The sequence below is a fragment of the Apiotrichum porosum genome (genome assembly GCF_003942205.1).
Source record: "Apiotrichum porosum strain DSM 27194 chromosome Unknown scaffold_6, whole genome shotgun sequence".
NCBI lineage: Eukaryota > Fungi > Basidiomycota > Tremellomycetes > Trichosporonales > Trichosporonaceae > Apiotrichum > Apiotrichum porosum.
The window spans coordinates 103,420-125,300 of record NW_021167113.1 but is presented as its reverse complement, the minus strand read 5'-3'; the positions used below and the strand labels follow the sequence as shown (position 1 = coordinate 125,300).

The 21,881-nt window shown below is 58.8% G+C and overlaps 6 protein-coding genes and 1 non-coding gene across 7 annotated transcripts; 2 read left to right on the top strand and 5 right to left on the bottom strand.

Moving 5' to 3' along the window:
• Window positions 1–199: 199 nt before the first annotated feature.
• EHS24_007829 (uncharacterized protein) lies at window positions 200–1,733 on the bottom strand (the record flags this gene model as incomplete). Its single annotated transcript, XM_028623171.1, has 4 exons — window positions 200–1,058; window positions 1,101–1,198; window positions 1,291–1,301; window positions 1,439–1,733. 4 exons carry the CDS (start codon window positions 1,731–1,733, stop codon window positions 200–202), a joined length of 1,263 nt encoding a protein of 420 aa, XP_028476104.1.
• A 986-nt stretch (window positions 1,734–2,719) lies between these two features.
• EHS24_007828 (uncharacterized protein) lies at window positions 2,720–5,040 on the top strand (the record flags this gene model as incomplete). Its single annotated transcript, XM_028623170.1, has 3 exons — window positions 2,720–3,289; window positions 3,348–3,741; window positions 3,794–5,040. 3 exons carry the CDS (start codon window positions 2,720–2,722, stop codon window positions 5,038–5,040), a joined length of 2,211 nt encoding a protein of 736 aa, XP_028476103.1.
• A 231-nt stretch (window positions 5,041–5,271) lies between these two features.
• EHS24_007827 (uncharacterized protein) lies at window positions 5,272–7,787 on the bottom strand (the record flags this gene model as incomplete). The annotated part of the gene is made up of 3 exons (XM_028623169.1): window positions 5,272–5,741; window positions 5,795–6,275; window positions 6,321–7,787. The coding sequence occupies 3 exons, from the start codon at window positions 7,785–7,787 to the stop codon at window positions 5,272–5,274; spliced, it is 2,418 nt and encodes an 805-aa protein (XP_028476102.1).
• Window positions 7,788–8,041: 254 nt separating this feature from the next.
• Window positions 8,042–8,136, bottom strand: EHS24_007826. The gene has a single exon. It is a non-coding gene; the product is annotated as a tRNA-Ile (tRNA).
• Window positions 8,137–8,526: 390 nt separating this feature from the next.
• Window positions 8,527–11,052, bottom strand: EHS24_007825 (uncharacterized protein; the record flags this gene model as incomplete). The annotated part of the gene is made up of 3 exons (XM_028623168.1): window positions 8,527–9,711; window positions 9,760–10,339; window positions 10,388–11,052. 3 exons carry the CDS (start codon window positions 11,050–11,052, stop codon window positions 8,527–8,529), a joined length of 2,430 nt encoding a protein of 809 aa, XP_028476101.1.
• Window positions 11,053–12,744: 1,692 nt separating this feature from the next.
• On the bottom strand, window positions 12,745–15,309 carry MNR2 (CorA metal ion transporter; the record flags this gene model as incomplete). Its single annotated transcript, XM_028623167.1, has 3 exons — window positions 12,745–12,831; window positions 12,892–14,951; window positions 15,102–15,309. The coding sequence occupies 3 exons, from the start codon at window positions 15,307–15,309 to the stop codon at window positions 12,745–12,747; spliced, it is 2,355 nt and encodes a 784-aa protein (XP_028476100.1).
• Window positions 15,310–17,206: 1,897 nt separating this feature from the next.
• On the top strand, window positions 17,207–20,759 carry CRM1 (Karyopherin transporter; the record flags this gene model as incomplete). The annotated part of the gene is made up of 6 exons (XM_028623166.1): window positions 17,207–17,212; window positions 17,313–17,347; window positions 17,409–17,457; window positions 17,523–17,624; window positions 17,705–18,069; window positions 18,137–20,759. 6 exons carry the CDS (start codon window positions 17,207–17,209, stop codon window positions 20,757–20,759), a joined length of 3,180 nt encoding a protein of 1,059 aa, XP_028476099.1.
• Window positions 20,760–21,881: the final 1,122 nt, after the last annotated feature.

Below are 21,881 nucleotides of genomic sequence, written 5' to 3'. Positions count from 1 at the left end.
GCAGAGCGCTACAATGGGGCGTGGGGATGTGGGGGTGGGGGGACAACAGGAATAAAGTGCAAGAGAGTCGGCCGGGTGACGAGCAGAAATAAGTTTGGGGGCGGTAATGTCTGTGTGTGTATGCGGAGATGTTGATATGGCCGACACGGCGAGGTGATGGGGCTGGCCTGGGTCGCGGGTCTGTGGCAAGATCGCAGGCTTAGACGAGGTGCACAATGACATCGCCAAACGACCCGCGCATCTTCTTGTGGGCCCTGTCCTTTGCTGGCCAGTTGCCCTCGTCGGGCTCGTGGGTTCTCACAAGAGGCGAGTCTGCGACGCTGTCTGTAAAGTTCGCCATGGTGAGCTTGTGGATCGTGCTCAGCAGGTCCTGGGCGCGGGTGTACCGCAAGCTGGCAATGACGTGTTCGTCTGAGAAGCCTTCGTGGTTGATGCCGATGATGGTGACGAGCGATCCGCCCAGGTCGCGCGACACGTTGACGACGTCGTGGAAGTGGGGCTGCCATTCCGAGTACCCTTGCGAGTTGATGGAGAGCAGCGGGGGAGGGGGCATCTTGGCGTCGGGCATCGAGTCGGCGTGCGGGAAGGGCAGGAGCCACGGGTCGAGCGTCACGGCGTGTTTGAGAGGCAGTGCGTCGAACCCATCTGGCGGGGCCGTCTGGAGGAGGCGGATGGTCGTGCCGCCGCCCATCGAGTGGCCGGTCATCTGGAGATCACTGGCGTCGACATGCTCGCCCAAGCTCTGGAAGAAACCGATCCGCTCCTGGTCCGTCATGCCCTCGACGCGCGCTTTCGACTTGCCGGCCTGCATGGCGGTGAAGGCGGCGTAGACCTCGTAGACTTCGCGAACGCGAAAGTCGAGCTGCAGACCGCGCAGGCGGAGCATCTCGGGGCGCTCGCCTTGCCACTGCAAAAGGTGGTTGGCAGCATAGCCTGTCACCTTGCCCGTGTCTCCACTGCTTCCCTCCGGGGTAGTCACAAACATGGGTCCTGAGCCGTCACGGTGTTCGATAGCGAGGACAATGTACCCTTCAGACGCCAGAGCTTGGCAGAATTGGCTGTACGTTAGCTTTCGAGTTGCAAAGCACAACCTAGCTTACCTGTATGTGTTGCGCGTGCCCGAGAGACCGTGCGAGAGAATGACGAGCGGGTACTTGTCCCCCCGATTCAGCAGCGGCGCGTTGGGCGTGAGGGGGATCTGTTGGACGGTCAGACTGTATGTTCATGTTCATTCGCTCAGCTCGCACGAGGGACACGCAAGTTGTGTCTATTTTCGTGACCGCGACTCACCTGGAAGCGCGCTGCAAACGGTTTCAAACAAGAGACTGTGAGACAATGGTCAGCACACGAGATCTTGCTGGGCGACACGACATCGCCACACTGGACGGAGCGACCGTCCTTCTCAGACGCCGGCGGTGCTGGTGTCTGTCCAACGTACACAGAATCTTGGGCCCCCAGCCGCCAAAGTAGGCCGCATAGCCGTCGAGGACGGCGCCCACGGGCTTGGGCATCCACTGTACTGTGGGTGCGCGGGCAGCACGGTGCTCGCTCGTCGGGTAGTAGACTGAGAAATGCACTTCATCGAGGTTGAGGACTGGCGAACCGTCCTGTCGTTTCGGGAAAGGCAGCGCGAGCGGTTGGGACGCTGGTGCGCGGACAAACGCGTAGCCCGTGTTCTTGTGTGGTCCCGGGGTGGCGGGGGGAACGCACGACGATACGATGGGGATGTACATGGTGGTAGTGGGTGAATGGAAGTGGGCGAGGAGACGGTTGCCTGGTTGGGCGCGATGGTTTTAACGACTGGGCCAGCGGAAGACGATACTGGGGAGTTTATCGGAGGCACGGGAGACCGGGGGGGACAGGGGGGTGATGGCCGAGGCGGTGAGATGCTACAGCTTGATATGGTGTGTGCTTTGGTTTGCTATGGGGCGAGATGGATGCACAGATGCGAAGATGCAGGAGATGGATGTGGAGATGAGAAAGATGGCAATGCCAGGGGAGTGGCGCAGAAGCCGGAGATGCGCGATACTCACAAAGAGACGGCCGCCAACAGAGAGAAAGAACAGAGAGGAACACGGTTCTCGCAGCTCTCGCAGTTCCCACTCCTCCTGCTGCTGTCACTCCTCGCAGCTCGCTCTGCCTGTCTCGACACGACAGAACAAGGAGGAAACGACCAGGTATAAACCGTGAACTGCGTGGACCCAGCGATGCCCCATTAACGTCCGGGGTGGAGGTATTAGAAATGTGCATTAGCGGAAGCACATGTGTTTCTAATGGGTCTCCCAGAATAGCACTGCCAAGGTTGCTGCTCGGCTAGCTCGTCACCACACCCACCACATCCCTCTGTGCAGTGCAGGGGTGTATGTATGCTCCGCGCCACCGCACCGACTCTGTACGGTAACACGGCCACATGCAAAATCGTGTGAGAGCTTGAGAGGACTTGGCCACTATACCACTAATTTTCACTAACAGCTTTCCCCACTCTGTCGCTCTCCGGGGGGACCAAATAAGGCTGTGCGGCAACGGCCGCGGCTGCCGCACACACTTGTGGCCGCGAAATGACGTACGAGGCGCCGCGTCGACCACCCGCGCGCACGCCTGCGCAAAAGAGACGTGGTTCGGCGGCGTCGATCACGTCGTCTATCATGCTCTTGGTTTGTCTCACTCATCCCACATTCCATCCTCTCTCTCAAACACCGCTCACCCACTCACCTCCAGGATGCTGTCGCGCACCACTATCGGTGCTCTCGGCCTGGCACGCACTGGGGTGCTTGCAGGCCGTTTAGGCACGGCTGCAATCGCGTCCCCGGCCCTCTACTTGGCTGCCGCCAGCCGCGGCTTTGCATCGACGTCTTCCACCTCTAGTCGCCTCCCCCCGACCGTCTTCCAATCTCGCCGGCCCACACCCAATTCCAACGATACCAACAACAGCAAGTCCCCCTCTGTCATTCTCTCGCAAACGCGCAACAAATGGTCGTATGCCGAAAACGGCTTTCTCAACCCTGTTTGGGCCAAGAACCACCCTTGGATCGCCGGTTGCTCGCGTCTCGCCATTTCGTTCACTCTCGGTCTCACAATCCTGCTGGGCGCCATCCTCCTCCACGACATGTCTACCTATAACGAGCGCCACGTCGACCGCGTCCCCTGTAACCCCTTGAGTCTCCACCCTCGCAAGGGCGGACCCAAGAACCTGCCCATCATTGAGGAGAACCTCGACGATGCGGAAGACGACGAGAAGAAGGCCATGAGCGGCAAGCCACGCCTCGTGATCGTCGGTGGTGGCTGGGGCGTGAGTGACAGACTGGATTGCAGACCCAACATCACCTCTTGCTGACCAGCGCTCTTAGGCCGTGGCAGTCCTCAAGACGCTCCCCACTTCATACTACAACGTCACAGTCATTGCTCCTGAAAACTACTTTGTCTTTACGCCTCTCCTGCCCTCCGCTTGTGTCGGCACTGTCGAGCCCCGTTCCCTTGTCGAGCCCCTTCGTCGCCTCATTGCCCGTGTCCGTGGCCACTACCTGCACGGCTCGGCCGTCGACATTGACATGGCCAACCGCCTGGTCGAGGTCGAGATTCCCAGCCAGACTGGCGGAGAAGCCACTCGCGCCTATGTCCCTTACGACAAGGTCGTTGTCGCCGTCGGATCGCGTAGCAACGACCACGGTGTCAAGGGTCTCGACAACTGTTACCAGCTCAAGCGCATTCCCGACGCCCAGGCTATTCGCCGCAAGATTATGAGTGGGTTCATCTTTTCGCTCGTGGTCCGTAGCTAAGCTAACCCGTGGCGCAGGCAACCTCGAAGCCGCAACTCTGCCTACCACCACACCCGAGGAACGCAAGGTCCTACTCTCGTTTGTCGTCTGCGGTGGCGGCCCTACCGGTGTCGAGTTTGCCGCCGAGCTCTCGGACATGCTCAACGAAGACGTGCTCGACTTTTACCCCAAGACGCTCAAGAACGAGGTCACCGTCTCGATTGTCCAGAGCCGCGACCACATTCTCAACACGTACTCTGAAAAGATCTCCAACTATGCCGAGCAGCGCTTTGGGCGTACCGACGTCAAGGTCATCACCAACGCACGCGTCGCCGAGGTGACTCCCAACTCTGTCATTTTGACGATCAAGAACGACGACGGCAAGACGGAGACCAAGGAGATTCCCTCGGGCTTTACCCTGTGGTCGACCGGTATTGCCATGCAGCCGTTCACGCAGCGCATGACCGAGCAGCTTCCTAACCAGTTCCACTCCAAGGCCGTCCAGGTCGACGCCCACCTCCGCGTCGAGGGCTCGCCCAAGGGCACCGTCTACGCCATTGGCGATGCGTCCACCATCCACCTGGACATTCTCAACAACCTCCTTGTCCTCTGGGAGAAGTTTGACGCCAACAAGGACGACAAGCTTGACCGCGACGAGTGGCAGCTCCTTGCCAAGCACCTCAAGAAGAAGTTCCCGCTGGCCGAGACCTCCCTCGAGGAAATTGGCGACATCTTCAAGAAGTATGACAAGGACAACGACGGCAACCTGTCCCTCAACGAGGTGGCTGAAATGTTCCTGGGCATCACTAAAAACCTCACCACCTTGCCGGCCACGGCCCAAGTCGCGTCCCAGCAAGGCGAGTACCTGGGCCACATGTTCTCCAAGCTCGCCAACGAGTACGAGACGCTCAAGGCCAACGGCATCGAAAACGTCGACGACGAGGCATACTACTCGCCCTTCAAGTACCACCACCTCGGCAGCCTGGCGTACATTGGCAACTCGGCCGTGTTTGACTACTATGGCTACTCGATCGCAGGCGGCCTGCTGGGCATGTACGCCTGGCGCTCGGTGTACTGGGGCGAGCAGACGAGCTGGCGCACGCGCTTCATGCTCATGCTCGACTGGATCAAGCGCGGTATCTTTGGCCGCGACTTGTCAAAGGTGAGAGCCCTGCTACCGAACCTCTCAACTCGCGCGCGTTTTGCTGACTCACTTCTCCTCAGTTCTAACATGCCCGGCCCCCGCGCTCTTTTCTGCCTCGTGTCTAAAGAACCCATAGATTAGAAAAAGCCACGTTTTTCGAAACGGGTTAGTTTTACACAGAGCTCATGCTTGCCTCGGAAAGCGAAGAGGACGCGCCCACGCACTCAGCGAAGCCTATGCATATGATGTCTCTGGTTGTAATATGTGTGTGTTGTGTGTGTGTGTGTGTGTGTGGGGGGTTCGAAAGCAATGACCAGGCCAGATTTCTGTGACGCTCGCTTTCGTGCTTGGTCCTAGTTTGGCGGCAGGCCTCTAACTCTGAGGCGGTGGGTCGGAGCGAGGGGCATCTGGTTGCAAAAGCAGACGCATAAAGATGGGCGAACGACTGTCGCTTGTATCGCTGGGAAACGGCCCACACCCGGATTCTATCGCGGACAGAACCTTTGCGCGAGAACGTGGCTCCTTGGTCCTCACGTGCTTGAAATTCGGGTCAAAGCTCTTGCCCAAATACCCCCGGCGCTCTCGTGTCTTGACGTCTGTCTCCCACCCTTCTTCTCCTCCGTCGCCTCCATCTTCAACGCTCTTTCGTCCATGCGGGCCGCGGCGGCGGAGGTTGGAGAAGAACGTGGCCGTGGTCGAGCCCTCAGTAATCAAGCTCGGGCTGCGGTTCGAGTCCTTTGTGAACGCAGACAGCTTTTGCAGTTGGTGATGGATCCTTGTGCAGAGGTCGGCGGGCGGCAGGTCGTAGATGCCGTCTTTCAGGGCAAAGGCATATGTAAAGTCTAAGAGAGACGTGGTCAGCACCACATATAGTGGACGAGCCTCCTCCACTCACCGGGATTGACGAGCTCGGGGTCGATGTGGTTGACGACAATGTACAGCGCTTGGATAAAACGGTTACGCACATGACGGCGCTCGACGGACAGTTTGGAGACATTCGATTTCGACGCGCTGAAGTAGCATTGAACCATGCTTGCCGAGGTCACAGCCTCGTCACCCTTGTCGTCCTCCTTGCCGCCCTTACCGGGAGATTTCCGTGGAACCTGGCTGAGCAACAAGCGAAACGGCTGCTTGGAGACCACTTTGGGAAGCACAACCTCGCCGGCCGCCTTACTCGCCAAGAATGCGTCGACGGCCACTTGCCACGCTTCACGTTCGGCCTTTGTCCGCGCCTCTTCTTTCATGCCCAAACCGCCAAAGGCGAGAACTTTGCGCGAGGCGGCACGCACAGTGAAATAACCTTGGTCCGAGGCGACATGCCAATGCTCTCGCGCCACCGAGATTGTCTCGTTGAAATCGGCGGGGACGAGGACCACCTGAAACGTTAGCTGGTATTTGTGGTCGGCGCGAGACGGACTTACCTTGCGCTCGGTGAGCCGTGGGAGCTTGTTGAGGTTCAGTCCATGGAAGGTGTTGTCAGCAGGCTCGACAGCGGGCTTAGCGGGCTTGACATTGGGCTTATCGTTGCGGTCAACAATGCCGCCAGTCATCTTAGGGTTGGCGTTGCTTTCGGTTACGTTTCTCGCGAGTCCCACAACGTGTCCAGAGGGCTGCTTAAATGCCTTCGTAGCGAGCCTAGTCCCATTCCGTGGTGTGCTCTCGGAAGCTGCCGCCAAGCTCTCGAGCGCCGCCGGTGCCTCCGTCGTCTCGTTGGTGGCAGCAGGACTGTCAGGATTTGTGGCCTGCGCCAATGGGGGTGACAGTTCCGCGTTATCGTGTTTTGTCATGAGCGCAGCCCAGTTTCTTGACGGGATGGCCTCCTTGGCGCGCTCGTCGGGGACGTTGAGATCGATAACTTCTTGGCTGACGGGAACGGCGCTCACGACATTCGCTTTAGCGTTTCTGGCGTTGGCGAGTGCTTTCTTTTCAGGTTTAGCTCCATGTTTGCCCTCTGCTCGCTGTGCGGCTTCCTTCTTGACGCGGCGCTGGCAGGAGCGTTCCCGCGAGGCCTTTCGCCTGGCCAGCACTGTCTTGCGGATCGCTGCCGCTGCGGCCTTGGGATCCTCATCCACGTCGGGACCCAGTACACGGTCACGGACCACCAACGACTCGAAACTGGCAAACGCAGCCTCAAAGTCCTCGTCCGAGAGCTCTTCAAGTTCCTTGAGCGCAGGTCCTCGCTGCTCCTCGGTGTCGTTGGTCGAGGGCGACTCGGATGGGTCCGCCAGGTCGTCCATCAGCGGCGACATGGCAGACTGGATGATCGCCTCCCTGGTTGACGGCGCCCTAGGCTCTTCTGTCGGGGGAGTCGGGGGAGTTGCCAATCGTTCCAATTTCGGAATGGGCTCACGTGCGGCAGCAGGTGCAATCGTGGAGGTGGGTGCGACGGTCGGCACAGCTGACTCGGTCGACGACGTAGTAGCAGTGCGGTTCTGCTCCTCGTACTGCGCGAGGATACCGGCCATGTGACCCTTCTGGGTGTACACCTTTGGCGCCGGAACGTAGAGCTCGGTCTTGGCGAGCGCAATGCTGCGAAGATGTCTCTCGTCGCGTGCCGCCTTGCGCTCCTTGAGGGCAAGCGACAAGAGCCCCAGGCCCTCTGTCGTGCTGCGCGCAGGCGAGTCCTTGGCAGGCTCTTGCGTGGTACCATACAATGTACCACGCGTGTATTTCTTTGCTGCAGTGTTCGGGGCGGCATCTGAAGCGCCAGGCGACGCAGCTGGCGCAGAGGAGGAGGAGGGAGAGGCATTCGAGTCGACGGCAACAGAGCGCTTCGGACTGGCTTCGGTGGTGGAGGCGGAGGCGATAAGAGTCGGGATAGCGGGGGACAGTCGAGCCGCAGACGTGCTAAGGGATCGCGACCCTCGCACATACAGTAGGGCGGACATGTCAAGTAATAGGTGTGGAGAGACGATGAGCGATCACTGATCACGGAGGACAACAGGAGATGCAATGGGTGGAGGCACTCATTGCGCGACGACCCACATCGCGACCACGGAAACAAAATTGCGGAAAAAAGACTCCGCACGCGCCCCCAAGTGACACCCATGTGGCTGCCACTGCAATCTCCTGCACTTGTCGCTGCCCTCCAGTTGGCAGTATGGACAAGGAAAAAGGAATCCACAAGACTCGCATCTTGCGCTGACCACTGACAGGATCGAACTGCCGACCTCCGCATGGACTAGTAACCAAGGCTGGGTATTAGTACGATGCTCTAACCAGCTGAGCTAAGCGGCCATTACGTAAATGGTTTCCAGTGTACTGATACCTCCTAATCAGGACGTGTCCTCGACAGGCTAAGGGCTGCAGTGTGTATTAGGGTGTTGGCGCTGTGCGCAGGTGTACGAGGTTCTATTTAAAACAGAAGCAAGTAAGGTGAGGATGGTGGAAGGAGGTGGGAGCGAGAGTGCGGGAGGGCCATTTTTCGGTCATTTTTTCTTTATTTTCCACTTTTGGCTCAACATTCGTGGCATTGCGCCCTATTAACTATTTGGACTACCATTACCCCATTCCTCGCTCCATTACCCATTAACAGAGACTCCCTATGGCCGTGCTCAGGCCACTGTTAGGCCTGAATATTCCACCTTTGCAGCGGCTGGGGTCTCGTCGATCCCGTTCCCTTGCTCCTCACACAATCGACTCGGTGTCGTTGTAAGGGTTTGTGGGGTCGTACGGGAACTTGCGAACTGCAACGTCGCCCGAGTACGTGTAGGGGTCCCACAGGTTGTTCTCCAGGTTGATCGTGCCGTTGGGAGCAACGGAACCAAACGTGTCCACCGTACTGACGTTGTCCGCGCCATAGTTGATGCGCATCATGTTGGTGACCTGGCGGGAGGGGTCGCTGAGGAAATAGTTGTTGGGGGTGAGGAGCATGGCCGACTGCGCCGTCGTCATCACAGTATTGGGGATGTCGCCGGTGTGGGGGACGTGATGCATTCCCAGGTTGAACCAGACGACAATGTCTTCTTGCTCAATGTCCTCGCCGTCAAAGTAGGTGTTGAAGTCGCGCATGGGGTTCCATGGGTCGTAGTCGCTCCAGGCCGAGGCGGCGCGTGTCTCCGAGTCGTGGTGCTTGGTCACATAGTACGCATGGGTGGTGAAGCCTCCGGCGTTGGCGAGGTTGGTAGAGTTTGCGATGGTGACGTGCATACCGGCACCTCCCTTGGATGGCGACATCCTGTAGCCCCTGTACTCGCCATACTTGTTCGGGGTGTCCTTGTTGACGACGATCACGTGGTCCTTGCCGTTGGCACCCCAGAACTGCTTGCCGTGGTCCTCGTTGACAATCTCCTTTTCGACAATGTGCATCGTGTTGCGCTCGACGCCGTTTGACCACTTGAACGCCTTGGTCACGGGCTCGACCGAGTGCTTGATCATTGTGTTCTTGCCGCCGAGAATGTCAAAGTCGACCTTGTAGTTGAGCGAGTGGTCGTGCATCGAGCCACTGAGGTTGTCATGGATCTTGTAGCCGTAGCCCTCGTTGGCATAGTAGTATGCCGACTGGATGTAGCCCGAGGCCTGGATCATGACCTCGATGGTGCCGTCCAGGAAGAACGAGTAGCTGGTGGTGTAGTCATAGTTGCCGACGGTGGCGACCGAGCGGACCACGAGAGCAATGTTCTTGGTAGTGGAGACGTAGCTCGAGGTCGAGTGACGCTGGAGGGCATAACCCGCGTCCGACTCGAAGATACTGATTGCACAGGGGTGCTGCTTGGAAACCTCACTTGCGTGGACATTCGAGTCGAGGCAGGTGCCGTACGTGGGCATGTCGAAGCCGGGCACCTGGGTGACAGTGTACATGCCAAAGCCGTACTAAACGGTTTGTATCAGCGACTGTGGCCAAAGGATGGTGGCACTTACGTAGGAGTCCAAGTATGCAGTGCCCGACTGGACAGGGTCGTTGCCTGCGTAGTGGGCCACAGCCTCCTGCATGCCCAGCTCGTAGATGATGCGGTCGCCTTGGAAGTTGATGTCGTAAAGGCTCATACCAGTGTCGCGTGTGAAGGAGAGGTAGAAGGTGAAGCCCATCCATTCGACGTACTTTTGGTCGGGGTCAATGTAGAACCGCTGGCCGGCAGGCTGGACCTGCATGGGTGGGGGAAGTGTCTCGAGCGGGAGAGTGACGTTGGGGACTTTGTCGGTGCCGAGCCACTCGCCCGCATAGTTGGGAATGAGCTTGTTGAACCCCGGTGCAGACCACGCGGCGCGGAATTCGTCCTCGGTCTCGTAAAACTCGTCGGCGTACAGAATGCCCTTGAGACTCCAGAGAGACGAGTCACGGCCAGTAATGTCAAACTTGAGGTAGAGACCTTGCGGGGTGAGGGTCTGGCCGTCAAAGGTCACCTGGGTGCCGTCGTCGGCGGTGATTTCAGGCTCGTTGAGCCAGAACTGAACCCAGCTAATGACACGCTCCTCGCCGTCGACCGTCTCCCTCCACAGACTGAGCGAGGTGTCAGTCATGGCATCAATGAAAACAAGGTCTACTCACGGGTCGATACCCCAGATGGAGAAGATGTCGTTCAGGTCGTCCTCGGTGTCCATGGTGACATTCAGGAGGTCTGACACAATGTCCGCCATGCCCCAGGCAACGTCCGAGTAGTAGTCGTACGAGGCGTCGGCGTCGTACACGCGAATTGAGGCATTGGCGGCGGTGTTGGAGCCGGTATCGGGCACAAACGTCGTGGCGTTTGTAATGGGAAGTGGGCCAACCAGGAAGTCCTGGACAAATGGCTCTTCGGTGGCACCAAACATGAGCGATGCGACGGCATAGCGCTCAGGCTTGGTGCCGTTGCCGTCAAAGTACGCCTTGACGTCAGCCTTCTTGGGAGGCGAAACGTCGACCACGAGGATGGAGTTGTCCCAAGCGCCGGCGTCGTCGACGGCCGTGAGGTTGAGAACATCCTGGTCGTGGAGATACAGGATGACTGCGGCAGCCTCATCGTTGGACAAGTACAGCCATGGGTTCTCCTTGGGCGCTGTGGTGGTCGGGTAGGTGGTGGTCTCGGCGACCTGGTCGACATACAGAGCACGGCGGCTGGGCTGGTGCATCTTGGGGCGATAGCCGGGCTTCTTGACCCAGTCGGCCTTGGGCATGGGCGCCGCCAGAGCGGAGCCCAAGAGGCCAAGGATGGCAAAGGCGATGCTGGTGCGCATCGTTCGAGGGGTAGATTGTTAGATTGTTGAGGGATGGGGGAGTTGCTTTTGCAGTCACTCTCGACTTATAGAGCGTATCTCATCGGGAGCCACCACAGGACCCCCGATGATGCCTCTCTCCTCCGACGACAAAACCCTTGCCCGCTATCTCTCAGATCAGTGGCGTCTCGTGTCGTCTAACCAGGTCATCGGCAATACCGGTACACAGAGCAGGACCTCTCACGTTGACAAGGCCGAGGTCGGGATAGCACTTCGGCGCTCCGCCCCGAGGAGGCCAAAGCCATGGTGGCCTTGAGCGCCATGACGCAAGACACCACATGGACGCCGAAGGTAGCAACTAACGGGCAAGCGAGGTTTGCATACCTGTTTATCTCTGTTCAGAGGCGTCTTCCCTAGAAAGCATAACCCGGAAATGCCGCAGCAGCAGCAGCTCCCCCAGATGTGGACGCCATGACGTTCGGCGGGACATGACTTGATCCCCCTGTGGCGCTCATGCGCTTCTTATCGCTCAAGGACGAATGCGGCCCCACATGACAATCTCGCAGACATGGCCGCTCAAGGACATGGCCTTCGCCGCCCCTGTAAAGGCAACGTTGGAAGGTCTTGGCGCTTGAGTTCCCTTTGGGCCAGAAGACGAGGGATGCGGCTGTTTATTGAGGCAATATCCAAAGTTCAATTGGCCTGCGCCGATAACCGCAACATGTCATAGCACCACGGTGAAGCCGTAGCGACTGCCCACGACTGCCCTCCCTGTATTGAGGGACAAGTGGCCCGTGGGGACTTATCCATGTTGATCATGAGCTTGAAAGGGTGCAGGAAACGTTCGCGGGCAGAAATGCATGGCCAGACACAGCTTCGCACTGGTGTTAGTGATAATACCAACTAAACTCCGGATAATCGCTTCAAAAAAGCTCTCTACTGCTGGTCTCTACCGCTGGTTGCAATCCACCATGCTTGCCCGCATCACAACAGGTCCGTCGCCGTAGCGTCAACCACACCGAAAAGGCATCCACACCAGTCTCTATCGGCGGAGAAGCGCCACACTAACCTCTGTTGCCCCTTATCTTCCCATCGTTTCCCACTTATCGCGTCGGCCGCCACACCCCACCGCCACAATTACCCCCCCGGGTGGACCACGGTATCGACGCCCCGACGCCTCACCACGCCGAAGTAGACCCCGGTCGCCCGTCAACCACAGCCACTACCACTACTACTGTCCCGCATCAATGCATGTGGCCGGGCCCCGCGCACCGTGATGCGTAGCCTTTCCCCCCCCCCCCCCCCCCCAGCAAGCCACTAAAACTCGAAATTGTCGGTGGGAGCGGCGTCTTTCTGGACTCCGATAGCGCTTGGGGCGCCACCTAGCGCCGGCCGCGTCGTATCTCGATGGACACTGCCCACCATGCCCGGCGTTGACCGACATGGCGCCTACGAGGGGACGGCCCACTGGTTTCTCGTCGTTGCTGACGAGAACACACTGCCGCTGACATCAGTGGGGTATGGTGAGTACCCGCGGTCACGTCACCGCTTGACTTATGTGATGACCTTTAAACGCGGGCCACCACGCACCACCCCAGTGCCTCTCTTCCTCGACACCATCACCGCTGGATGCGACATGCAGAAGACAACAAAACTGTGAATATCTATAGATGTAAAACGTAAAAAGCGTCCGTCCGACGTGAAGACTGCCCGCTACCTCACAAAGCACCTGTACGTCGCCCATGCACCGACGATGGCAAACGCCGCAAGGCCGCCGAGGATGCCGCCAAACCAATGGTACTGTTTTGGTGCGTCAGCATACGGCCACCAACCGGGATATTGTGCTCAGTCTGTACTCACTGTGTCTACCTCGGCGTCCTGGCCGGGGACGTGGACGTTCATACCCCACAGACCGGTGACCAGGTTCATGGGGATGAGGACGGTACCGAGTGCCGTGAGCTTTGAGAGCACGTCGTTGATCTGGTTGTTGGCGTCTGTCATCTCGATGGAGATCTGGGCGAGGTAGTTGGAGTGGGAGCGCGACAGAATCTTCTCATAGTGGTTCAAGTTGGACGTCATGGTGATCAAGTGGTCCTGGATATCGGACAGGTACAGCCCAATGTCCGACTTGGGGGCCACGAGCCAGTTTTCGTTACACCGCTTGGCGAGGCCCTTGACCACGTCCGCCTTGGAGCCCATGAGTCGCAGGAGACCCATGACCTTTTTACGGCATGTGCCGATACGCCTGAGCATGTCTGTTTGCTCTGCTTCCTTGAGGATGAGGACCAGCTCGTCGATAGAGTCGACCTCGTACTCGATCGACTGGATAAGCGGTCCAAAAGCGTCGGTGATGTCGTCGATGAGGGCGTACGAGATCCAGTCGGATGTGACAGAGATGTAGTCCTTGAGGTGCTTGATACGCCTGCGAACGTTTTGCGGGTGCGGGGTGCCGCGGAAGTGGAAAGACAGCGTGCCCTCGCGGAACACGATAATGTACATGTTGAGGGGCTCGAGGTAGGTCTGCGAGTATGGGTCCTGGTCAAACGAGCGGAAACAGACGAGGTAGTAGTGGCGGAACAGTTCAATCTTTTCGCGCGTCTCCTCAAGCAAAATGTCTTCCGTTGTGAGCGGGTGGATGCCAAAGACCTTGGACAGCATGCGCATCTCCTCGTCGGTCGGCGACAGCACATCGAGCCACCACGTAAACTGGTCCGGGTCCTCTTCAGCTGTTGGTGGGAGGGTCGACGTTGCAAGAGCGTTCTTCATCGCGAGCTGCTTGGGCGCCGTCTGCGTCAACAGGCTGGGCTCGTTGGGAGTGCCCATTCCACTGATACCGGAACCGGGGCGTGGCGTGGCGCTCAAGTCGGCGGCCGTGTCTGCAGAGTTGTTGCGGCCCTTGAACAGATCCTCAAACGACTGGCCCTCGGCAGGCAGCTCGGCCATGGTGCGCGCGTGAATGGTGACAGGCAAGGCGTTCGAGTAGAACGAAAAACGGTACGGTCGGTCGTGGCCCGGAGGTGCGTCTGTGTATGCCTGGAATCCCGTGGCAGGCTCGGTGGGGGCAGCAGTGGGCACCTGCCTGCCCTGTCGAGGAGCCTTGAGCGCGCTGCCGGTAAGCGCATTGTCGTCGCCACCGCCGCCAAAGCTCTCAAACAGCGCGAGCTTGGCCCCGCGGCGCACAGGGTTGGACTGCGAGAGCTTGCGTGCCCTCCTGCGGTGGAAGTTGGTCTGCGGCTCCTCGTCCTTTGCCGGCTCGCCATTGTCGCCAACGACACTGAACATGGGCGGCGACATTGTTGACGTCTGCTCAAAGTCGAGGCTGTACGGCTTGGCCACGGTCTCGTCGCTTCCAGCACCGCCAGTGGAGCTCACGTCCTGTCGAGTGCTGCTACCACTGCCACTGGCGGCCGCGTCGGTCACGGCTGTGTGCGAGCGCTCGAGACGCACACCCGTGGACCGCCGGCGGATCGGCTCGGCGCTGTCGACCACGTCCAGCACCTGCCGCTCCGAAGCGGCAAACTCCTCCATGGCCGCAAAGTCGAACGCACTCCGCGCAACGCCGGCCATGTTGAGGCTCGTCATGCTGCCCATGCTGCCCACCGCGTCCGCGTGGCTGCTGTGGCCGGTGTGTCGGCTCATCTGCCTGCGGTCGCGGTCGCGCGTGTCGTCCGACGCATGCCTGGACTGGAAGGTGTGCACGCTGGCATTGTCGCTCAGAACCTCTTCGTGGCGGTAGGGTCCGCGCAGGTCGTCATGGTCCTCCTCTTCGCCGTGGCCATGACGGGCGCGGTGGATCTCGCGCTCCTCGGCGTCACTCAGCATGCCAAACGGCGACTCCTCGATCGGGGAGCTGGAGTACCGCGGGAGCTGGCCACGGAGCATGGGCGAAGGCTCAACGAGCGATCCGGAGCGCGCGCGGGCTGGCAGGCGAGTCAGCTAACAGCTCTGAAAGGCAGTGGGACACAAAGCGGGGGGTAGGGGTGAATGGAAACAATGGTCTCAGACAAGACACAAGCCCAATGGTACTTTCACACGCGCAACGGTATCCCGACCGCTCGACGTGTACTCACACATGCTCATCGCTGAATCGATATCCTGCTGCATTTGGCGCTGAACGTCGACGTTGTCACGGTAGCTTGTGCCAGCACTGCCTCGGTGCTGGGCACCGCCAAGCGCGCGGACGGGGGAGCGCGTCGCCGACTGCGACATGGTGCGGGGGTGGGATGTCGAGGGCGACTCTGCGATCTGGCGCGGGGAGGATGGGGAGGTGGGCGACATGGTGAGCGATGGGCCTGTCGATCGGGGAAGTCGGAGAAGCGATGGGGGGGCAGGCGATGGAGGTGAGGGATGGGCGACGAGGGCGTCTCTTGTTGCGAAAGCTAGGGGCCTACGGACACATGCACCGCGTGGGGATCGGTTGCGAGAGGGGACGTTGGAAGCTTCCTACGCCTTTGCAGTTTGTTGTGGGCGCACGAGAATGTGACGACACCGGGATGGGAGTGAAGGTTGTGGAGAGAGAAAGCAAGGGTGGGTCCAAGTGTTGGACCTGACAACCGGCAAAAGTGGGTGGCGACTGTGCGCTTTGCGGCCGTCCTTGGCGCCGCAGCGGATGGCTGTCTGTATGAAACAGCTGAGCGAGAGAGGCGTGTGACAGTCTACACAATGTGTTCGAGGTCGGTGGTGCTGTGGAAAAAACCTTGTTCAGATGTGTGTTGATGGATGCGCAAAGTGCAGAGTTCGCTACCGGTTGTTGCACGTGCGGTCTGCTGGGGCCTGGTGGATGGCATTGGTCAGGCTCAGCGAGGGGAAACCCCGGTGCCGATAATAGACCACTTTTTCAGTCCACATGAACACTATGGACGCTATGGCGCTATGGGTGTCCGGTCAGTCTGTCATGCTCTGGCAGGCAGAGGATACGGTGCACGGGGATATGGCTCAGGCATGGGTCTAAGCATCGTCCTTCCGGAGGCACTCCAGTCAAGCTCGCCAACACGGCATGTGGCAGGCGAGGAAAATGGCGGGTCGTTTCTGTTCTCAGATCTGAGATGGAGCGTGTGAGAACTGCCATGCAAGTACTGTACATGGAATACACTTGTTAAAGGCCACAGGTCAAAGGCCAACAAGCGACAAGCTAGCCCAAGGCAACAGCTCCAATCTATACAGTGGGGCGCGGGTTGGCATTATGGATGGCGACAGTCAGTTCCACAGCCACCCTCAGGCCCATAGCCACAGACGCAGCATTGTTGATATGAGGTCGACCAGGTCAAAAGGTCACGCTTGTGTTCGTCTCCTCTCCCGCAGTTAACTCGACCACTCTGGCCCCAATCTAGCTCCTTGATGCCACGTCAGTGACAGTCTCTTACTTCAGTGGCCAGTGGCCTAGTGGACTCGAATGTCCGCTGATAAGGACACGCGCCTAGTTTCACTTCCTTTGGGACGCCGACAGCGTGGTTGCTGTTCATGCAGGTCAGCAGTGGCCCAGTGATCCAGTGACCAGTGTGGCGAAGAGAAGACACAAGCGACACGTAAACGGTGCTGTGTTGGCTAGCTCAGATCAAACGTGACAATACAGTCAAGGAAACGGGGTGTATATAAATGGGGGTTGTTTTGCAAATGAGGGATTTTTGTTTTGACGACGAGCTAATTAGGGGAATTAGGGGGTCCTTGGTCATAATAGGAAAATATGCTTCCGCTCTCCCGCAAACGCCGAGAAGACCCGCCTGTGGTGGTGCTCTCACTGATGCAGCGCGAGTGCCACGGTGGGAGAGTTGGGCCTGGCTGGCTGGCTGGCTGGCTGGTACACTCACCCCACCCACCCACACCGTGGCTGCGCGCACACACACACTCGACTGCATCATCACACCCACAACCCCCCCATACCATCCATCCCCACATCGCCACCACCAACACCCCCCACCGTCACCCACTACCCACGACAGTTCACTACCCCATCTCGGGCACATACTGGCAAACTCTTTCCAGTTGCACAGTACGTATTCGCCCCAGGGTGCGAGCTCCAATCTCCCCGTATCCTCTCCCCCCTTCGCTCCCCTGGAAGCTACGCCACCCAGACACAACTCTCATCTAACCTCTCTTTCCTCCTTACAGCAGCGCGTCAACTCGGCCGTCGCGCACCAATCCCACTTGAGAATAGCGGTACACTCGCTCTGGCACGATGGAGGTGAGCTCTTGCGCTACTCACGCACACTGCGCGCGCTTTGCGCCAGAGCACGCGCGCCTGCGGTGGACGAAACAAGTTGCTGACACAAGTGTGTGAACAGGCGCTCCTTGACTTTACCAAGGACATTGATGTTGGGTACGTCGACTTGGGTCGCTTGCGTTGCACCTCGATGCTGTCGCTGATGCCTTATCTACAGTCTCCTTGACCAGGTGGTGCAGACGTTCTACACTGGCGCAGGTGCCACGGTACGTTTCTCACTGCTCCGACTCGCAGCTCGGGTCCCAGTCCGGTCAGCTGACAACCTGGCCAGCAACAGCAAGCCCAGCAGGTCCTCACCCAGTTCCAGGAGAACCCCGACTCGTGGCAGCGTGTGCCACACATTCTCGAGACCTCTACCAATGTGAACACCAAGGTATGTTGGTTTGGGCGCGCGCGGGCGAACGTGCGACCCCTCTCTCCGTCACAACAAGAATGCTCACTTTGCGCCCACAGTACATTGGTCTCCAGATTCTCGAGAAGCTTGTTCAGACACGATGGAAGGCGCTGCCTGCCGACCAGCAGCAGGGCATCCGCAACTTTATCGTCCAGGTCACCGTCGACCTGTCCAGCGATGAGGCGCGTATGAGGAGGGAGAAGAGCTACCTCAACAAACTCAACCTCGTGCTCGTGCAGATCCTCAAGCAGGCCTGGCCCAAGGACTGGCCTTCGTTCATCCCCGAGATCACCCAGTCGTCGCGCACCAACCTGTCGCTGTGTGAGAACAACATGGTCATTCTCAAGCTCCTGTCCGAGGAGATTTTCGACTTCTCTGCCGAGCAGATGACCCAGGCCAAGACCAAGGCTCTCAAGCAGACCATGTGCGGCGAGTTTTTCCGACATCTTCACCCTCTGTAACGAGGTGCTCGAAAAGGCCAACAAGCCCAGCCTGATCAAGGCCACCCTTGAGACCCTTCTCCGCTTCCTGAACTGGATTCCTCTGGGCTACATCTTTGAGACCCAGATCATCGACTTCCTGGTCACCCGTTTCCTCGAGGTCCCCGAGTTCCGCAATGTTACTCTCAAGTGTCTGTCCGAGATTGGGGGTCTTAACGTTGGCCCCGAGTACAACAGCAAGTTTGTCATCCTGTTCCAGATGGTCATGACCAGTGTCAACCGCATGGTCCCCCCGCACACCGACCTGGCGGCTGCCTATGCCTCGTCTGATGACGAGGACCAGCAGCTGATCAAGAACCTTGCCATCTTCCTCACCAACTTCCTCCACTCCCACCTCCGTCTCATCGAGACCCCCGAGTCCAACGAGCTGTTGATCAACGCCCACCTCTACCTGATCAAGATTTCCACCGTCGACGACCGTGAAGTCTTCAAGATCTGTCTCGAGTACTGGGCCAAGCTCGTCGCCGAGCTCTACGAGGAGATCCAGTCGCTCCCCATGGGCGACATCAACCCCCTCATGAACCTCAACCTTGGTGGCCTCGGCGGCGGCCTCAACGGCCCCCAAAGCCTCGGCCTCAACGGCGCGCCCCTCCGCAAGACCATTTACGGCGACATTCTGTCCAACCTCCGCCTGGTCATGATTGAGAAGATGGTCAAGCCCGAGGAGGTGCTCATTGTCGAGAACGACGAGGGCGAGATTGTCCGCGAGTTTATGAAGGAGAGCGACACCATTGTGCTCTACAAGAGCATGCGCGAGGTTCTCGTCTACTTGACCCACTTGGACGTTGCCGACACGGAGCAGATTATGACCGACAAGCTCGCCAAGCAGATTGACGGGTCCGAGTGGTCGTGGAACAACCTCAACACCCTCTGTTGGGCCATCGGTTCCATCTCTGGTGCGATGAACGAGGAAACTGAAAAGCGTTTCCTTGTCACTGTCATCAAGGACCTGCTTGGTCTGACCGAGATGAAGCGCGGCAAGGACAACAAGGCCGTCTGCGCGTCCGACATCATGTACATTGTCGGCCAGTACCCGCGTTTCCTCAAGGCACACTGGAAGTTCCTGAAGACGGTCGTCAACAAGCTCTTTGAGTTTATGCACGAGACCCACGAGGGTGTGCAGGACATGGCCTGTGACACGTTCATCAAGATTGCTCAAAAGTGCCGTCGCCACTTTGTCATGCAGCAGGCTGGCGAGCACGAGCCCTTCATCGACGAGATTCTCCGCACCCTGCACCGCATCACCGTCGACCTCCAGCCCCAGCAGGTCCACACCTTTTACGAGGCTGTCGGCTACATGATCTCGGCTCAGCCCAACAAGCCGACCCAGGAGCGCCTGATTGAAAAGCTCATGGAGCTGCCCAACAATGCCTGGGACAACCTCATGCAGCAGGCTGCCAGCAACGTTGATGTGCTCGGCAACCCGGAGAACGTCAAGATCATGTCCAACATTCTCAAGACCAACGTGTCGGCATGCACTTCCATCGGCGCCTTCTTCCTCCCCCAGCTCGGCCGGATCTGGCTCGACATGCTTGGCCTGTACAAGGCCGTTTCGGGCATTATCAGCGATGCCGTTGCCACGCAGGGTCTCATTGCGACCAAGACTCCCAAGGTCCGCTCGCTCCGCACGATTAAGAAGGAGATTCTCAAGCTCGTCGAGACATACGTGAAAAAGGCCGAGGACTTGGATGGTGTCAACGGCAACCTCATTCCCGGTCTCCTGGACGCCATCCTGGGCGACTACAACCGCAACGTCCCCGCTGCCCGTGACGCCGAGGTGCTCAACGTCATGGCCACCATCGTGTCCAAGCTGGGCTCGCTCCTTGTCCCTCAGATTGCGCCCATCCTCGACGCCGTGTTTGAGCCTACGCTTGACATGATCAACAAGGACTTTTCCGAGTACCCTGAGCACCGTGTTGGCTTCTTCAAGCTCCTGCGCGCCATCAACCTCACCTGTTTCCCTGCCCTCCTTGAGCTGCCCCCCGCGCAGTTCAAGCTTGTCATGGACTCTGTCGTGTGGGCGTTCAAGCACACCATGCGCGACATTGCCGACACTGGTCTCAGCATTGCGTTTGAGATTGTCAACAACTTTGCCTCGTCGACGCCCGAGATCTCCAACTCGTTCTACACGCAGTTCCTCCTTCCCTTGCTCGGCGACGTCTTCTTTGTGCTCACCGACACGGACCACAAGAGTGGTTTCAAGATGCAGACGATCCTGCTGGCCCGCCTCATTGCCATTGTCGAGACCAACTCGGTCCAGGCTCCGCTGTACGACCCGTCCACTGTGTCGGACCCCAACATGTCCAACGTCGTCTTCCTCAAGCAGTACATTGCCAACTTGCTTCAGAACGCGTTTGGCCACGTGCAGTCTGGCCAGATTTCGTCGTTTGTCAACCTCATGTTTGAAAACTCGAGCGACCCGACCAAGTTCAAGCTCACGCTTCGCGACTTCCTCATCTCGCTCAAGGAGTTTTCGACGGGCGACAATGCCGACCTGTTCATCGACGAGAAGGAGGCCGAGGCCGAGCGCAAGGCCGTCGAGGAGCGCCAGCTCGCGATCCGTGTGCCCGGCATGCTCAAGCCCGCGCAGCTCGACGACGACGCCGAGTTGTAAGCTGCTGTTTGCGCCAAAACAAAAAACACGCTTTTTTTCAAGAGGCGCCAGCTAGTCCAACTCGGGCCTGCCCGCCCGCCCCACTCTCCAAAACGAACAAGAACAAAAGTGTTGATCAATTTTTGCATAATGTCCTCTTGCGCCGCCTGTGCGAGGGACGACCCATTTGGTGTGTCTCGCGGGGGAGGGAGCGAGTGTTGGACTTGACGTGTTTGCATTGAGCGGGGGATGGTTTGGTGTTTGGGAAAACGGCGCTCGTTCCCTGGCCGCCGTCTCGCCGCTGTTTATTGGGACGTAGATATACCCCGTACATATGTTATCGTATGAAGTCATTTACCGAGACGAGGAGGAGGAGTCAAGAGGACCGGGAGCAGGAGCAGGAGCCAGGCCGTGTTGGTGGCAGGCCCAGGACACGACCGCAAACGAGCGTTTGAGCGTGTTTGGTGTGACGCGTTGGGTGGGTCCCGGCCAGGAACGCCAGGCTGTGGGCCCAACCCTTGTTGCCATTAGTGTGTGGCTTTCAAATGGGGGGGCCCGATTTCTAATGTGCTTTTAACGCGCATGGGGCAAATGGACCCTAATTGAATTCCTAAACACCCGCCACACATCCCTGACAATGGGTGTCTCCTGGGCTCTCCTGGCTTCCCCCCACCCAACCCAACACGACTGCGCTCTCTCCCTTGCTGGTCATTGCTCGTTCTTGATTTCCTGTCTCGTCTGCCTCGTCCTCTACTTCCACATCTGCAGACTCTCTACAACACACACACACCCATACACTCAAGTGCCAGCCGGTCTGGAGAAAGCTCTCAACGCCTTACCCGCACACCCCAACCCCCCTCCCGCTAGATCTCATACCGCCTGCGCGGGGTCTTTGCTCCGTCCCATTCACCGACACTGACACGGGAAACGCATTAGAGTGTAGCGTGCCGCCGTGTCAAACCGTCCCCCCACTCCTCCCCCTACACACCGGCCAACTAGTCAATCTTTGCAAGATCCCACCGCGCACGACCGACTAGAACACGCACCGTCATCGTCCAGGAAACGCAAACACTACACGACCCACACCCCACCCCCGTCCTCTCACACCCTTCACAACCACCGCGTCGGGGCCGGACCACCACC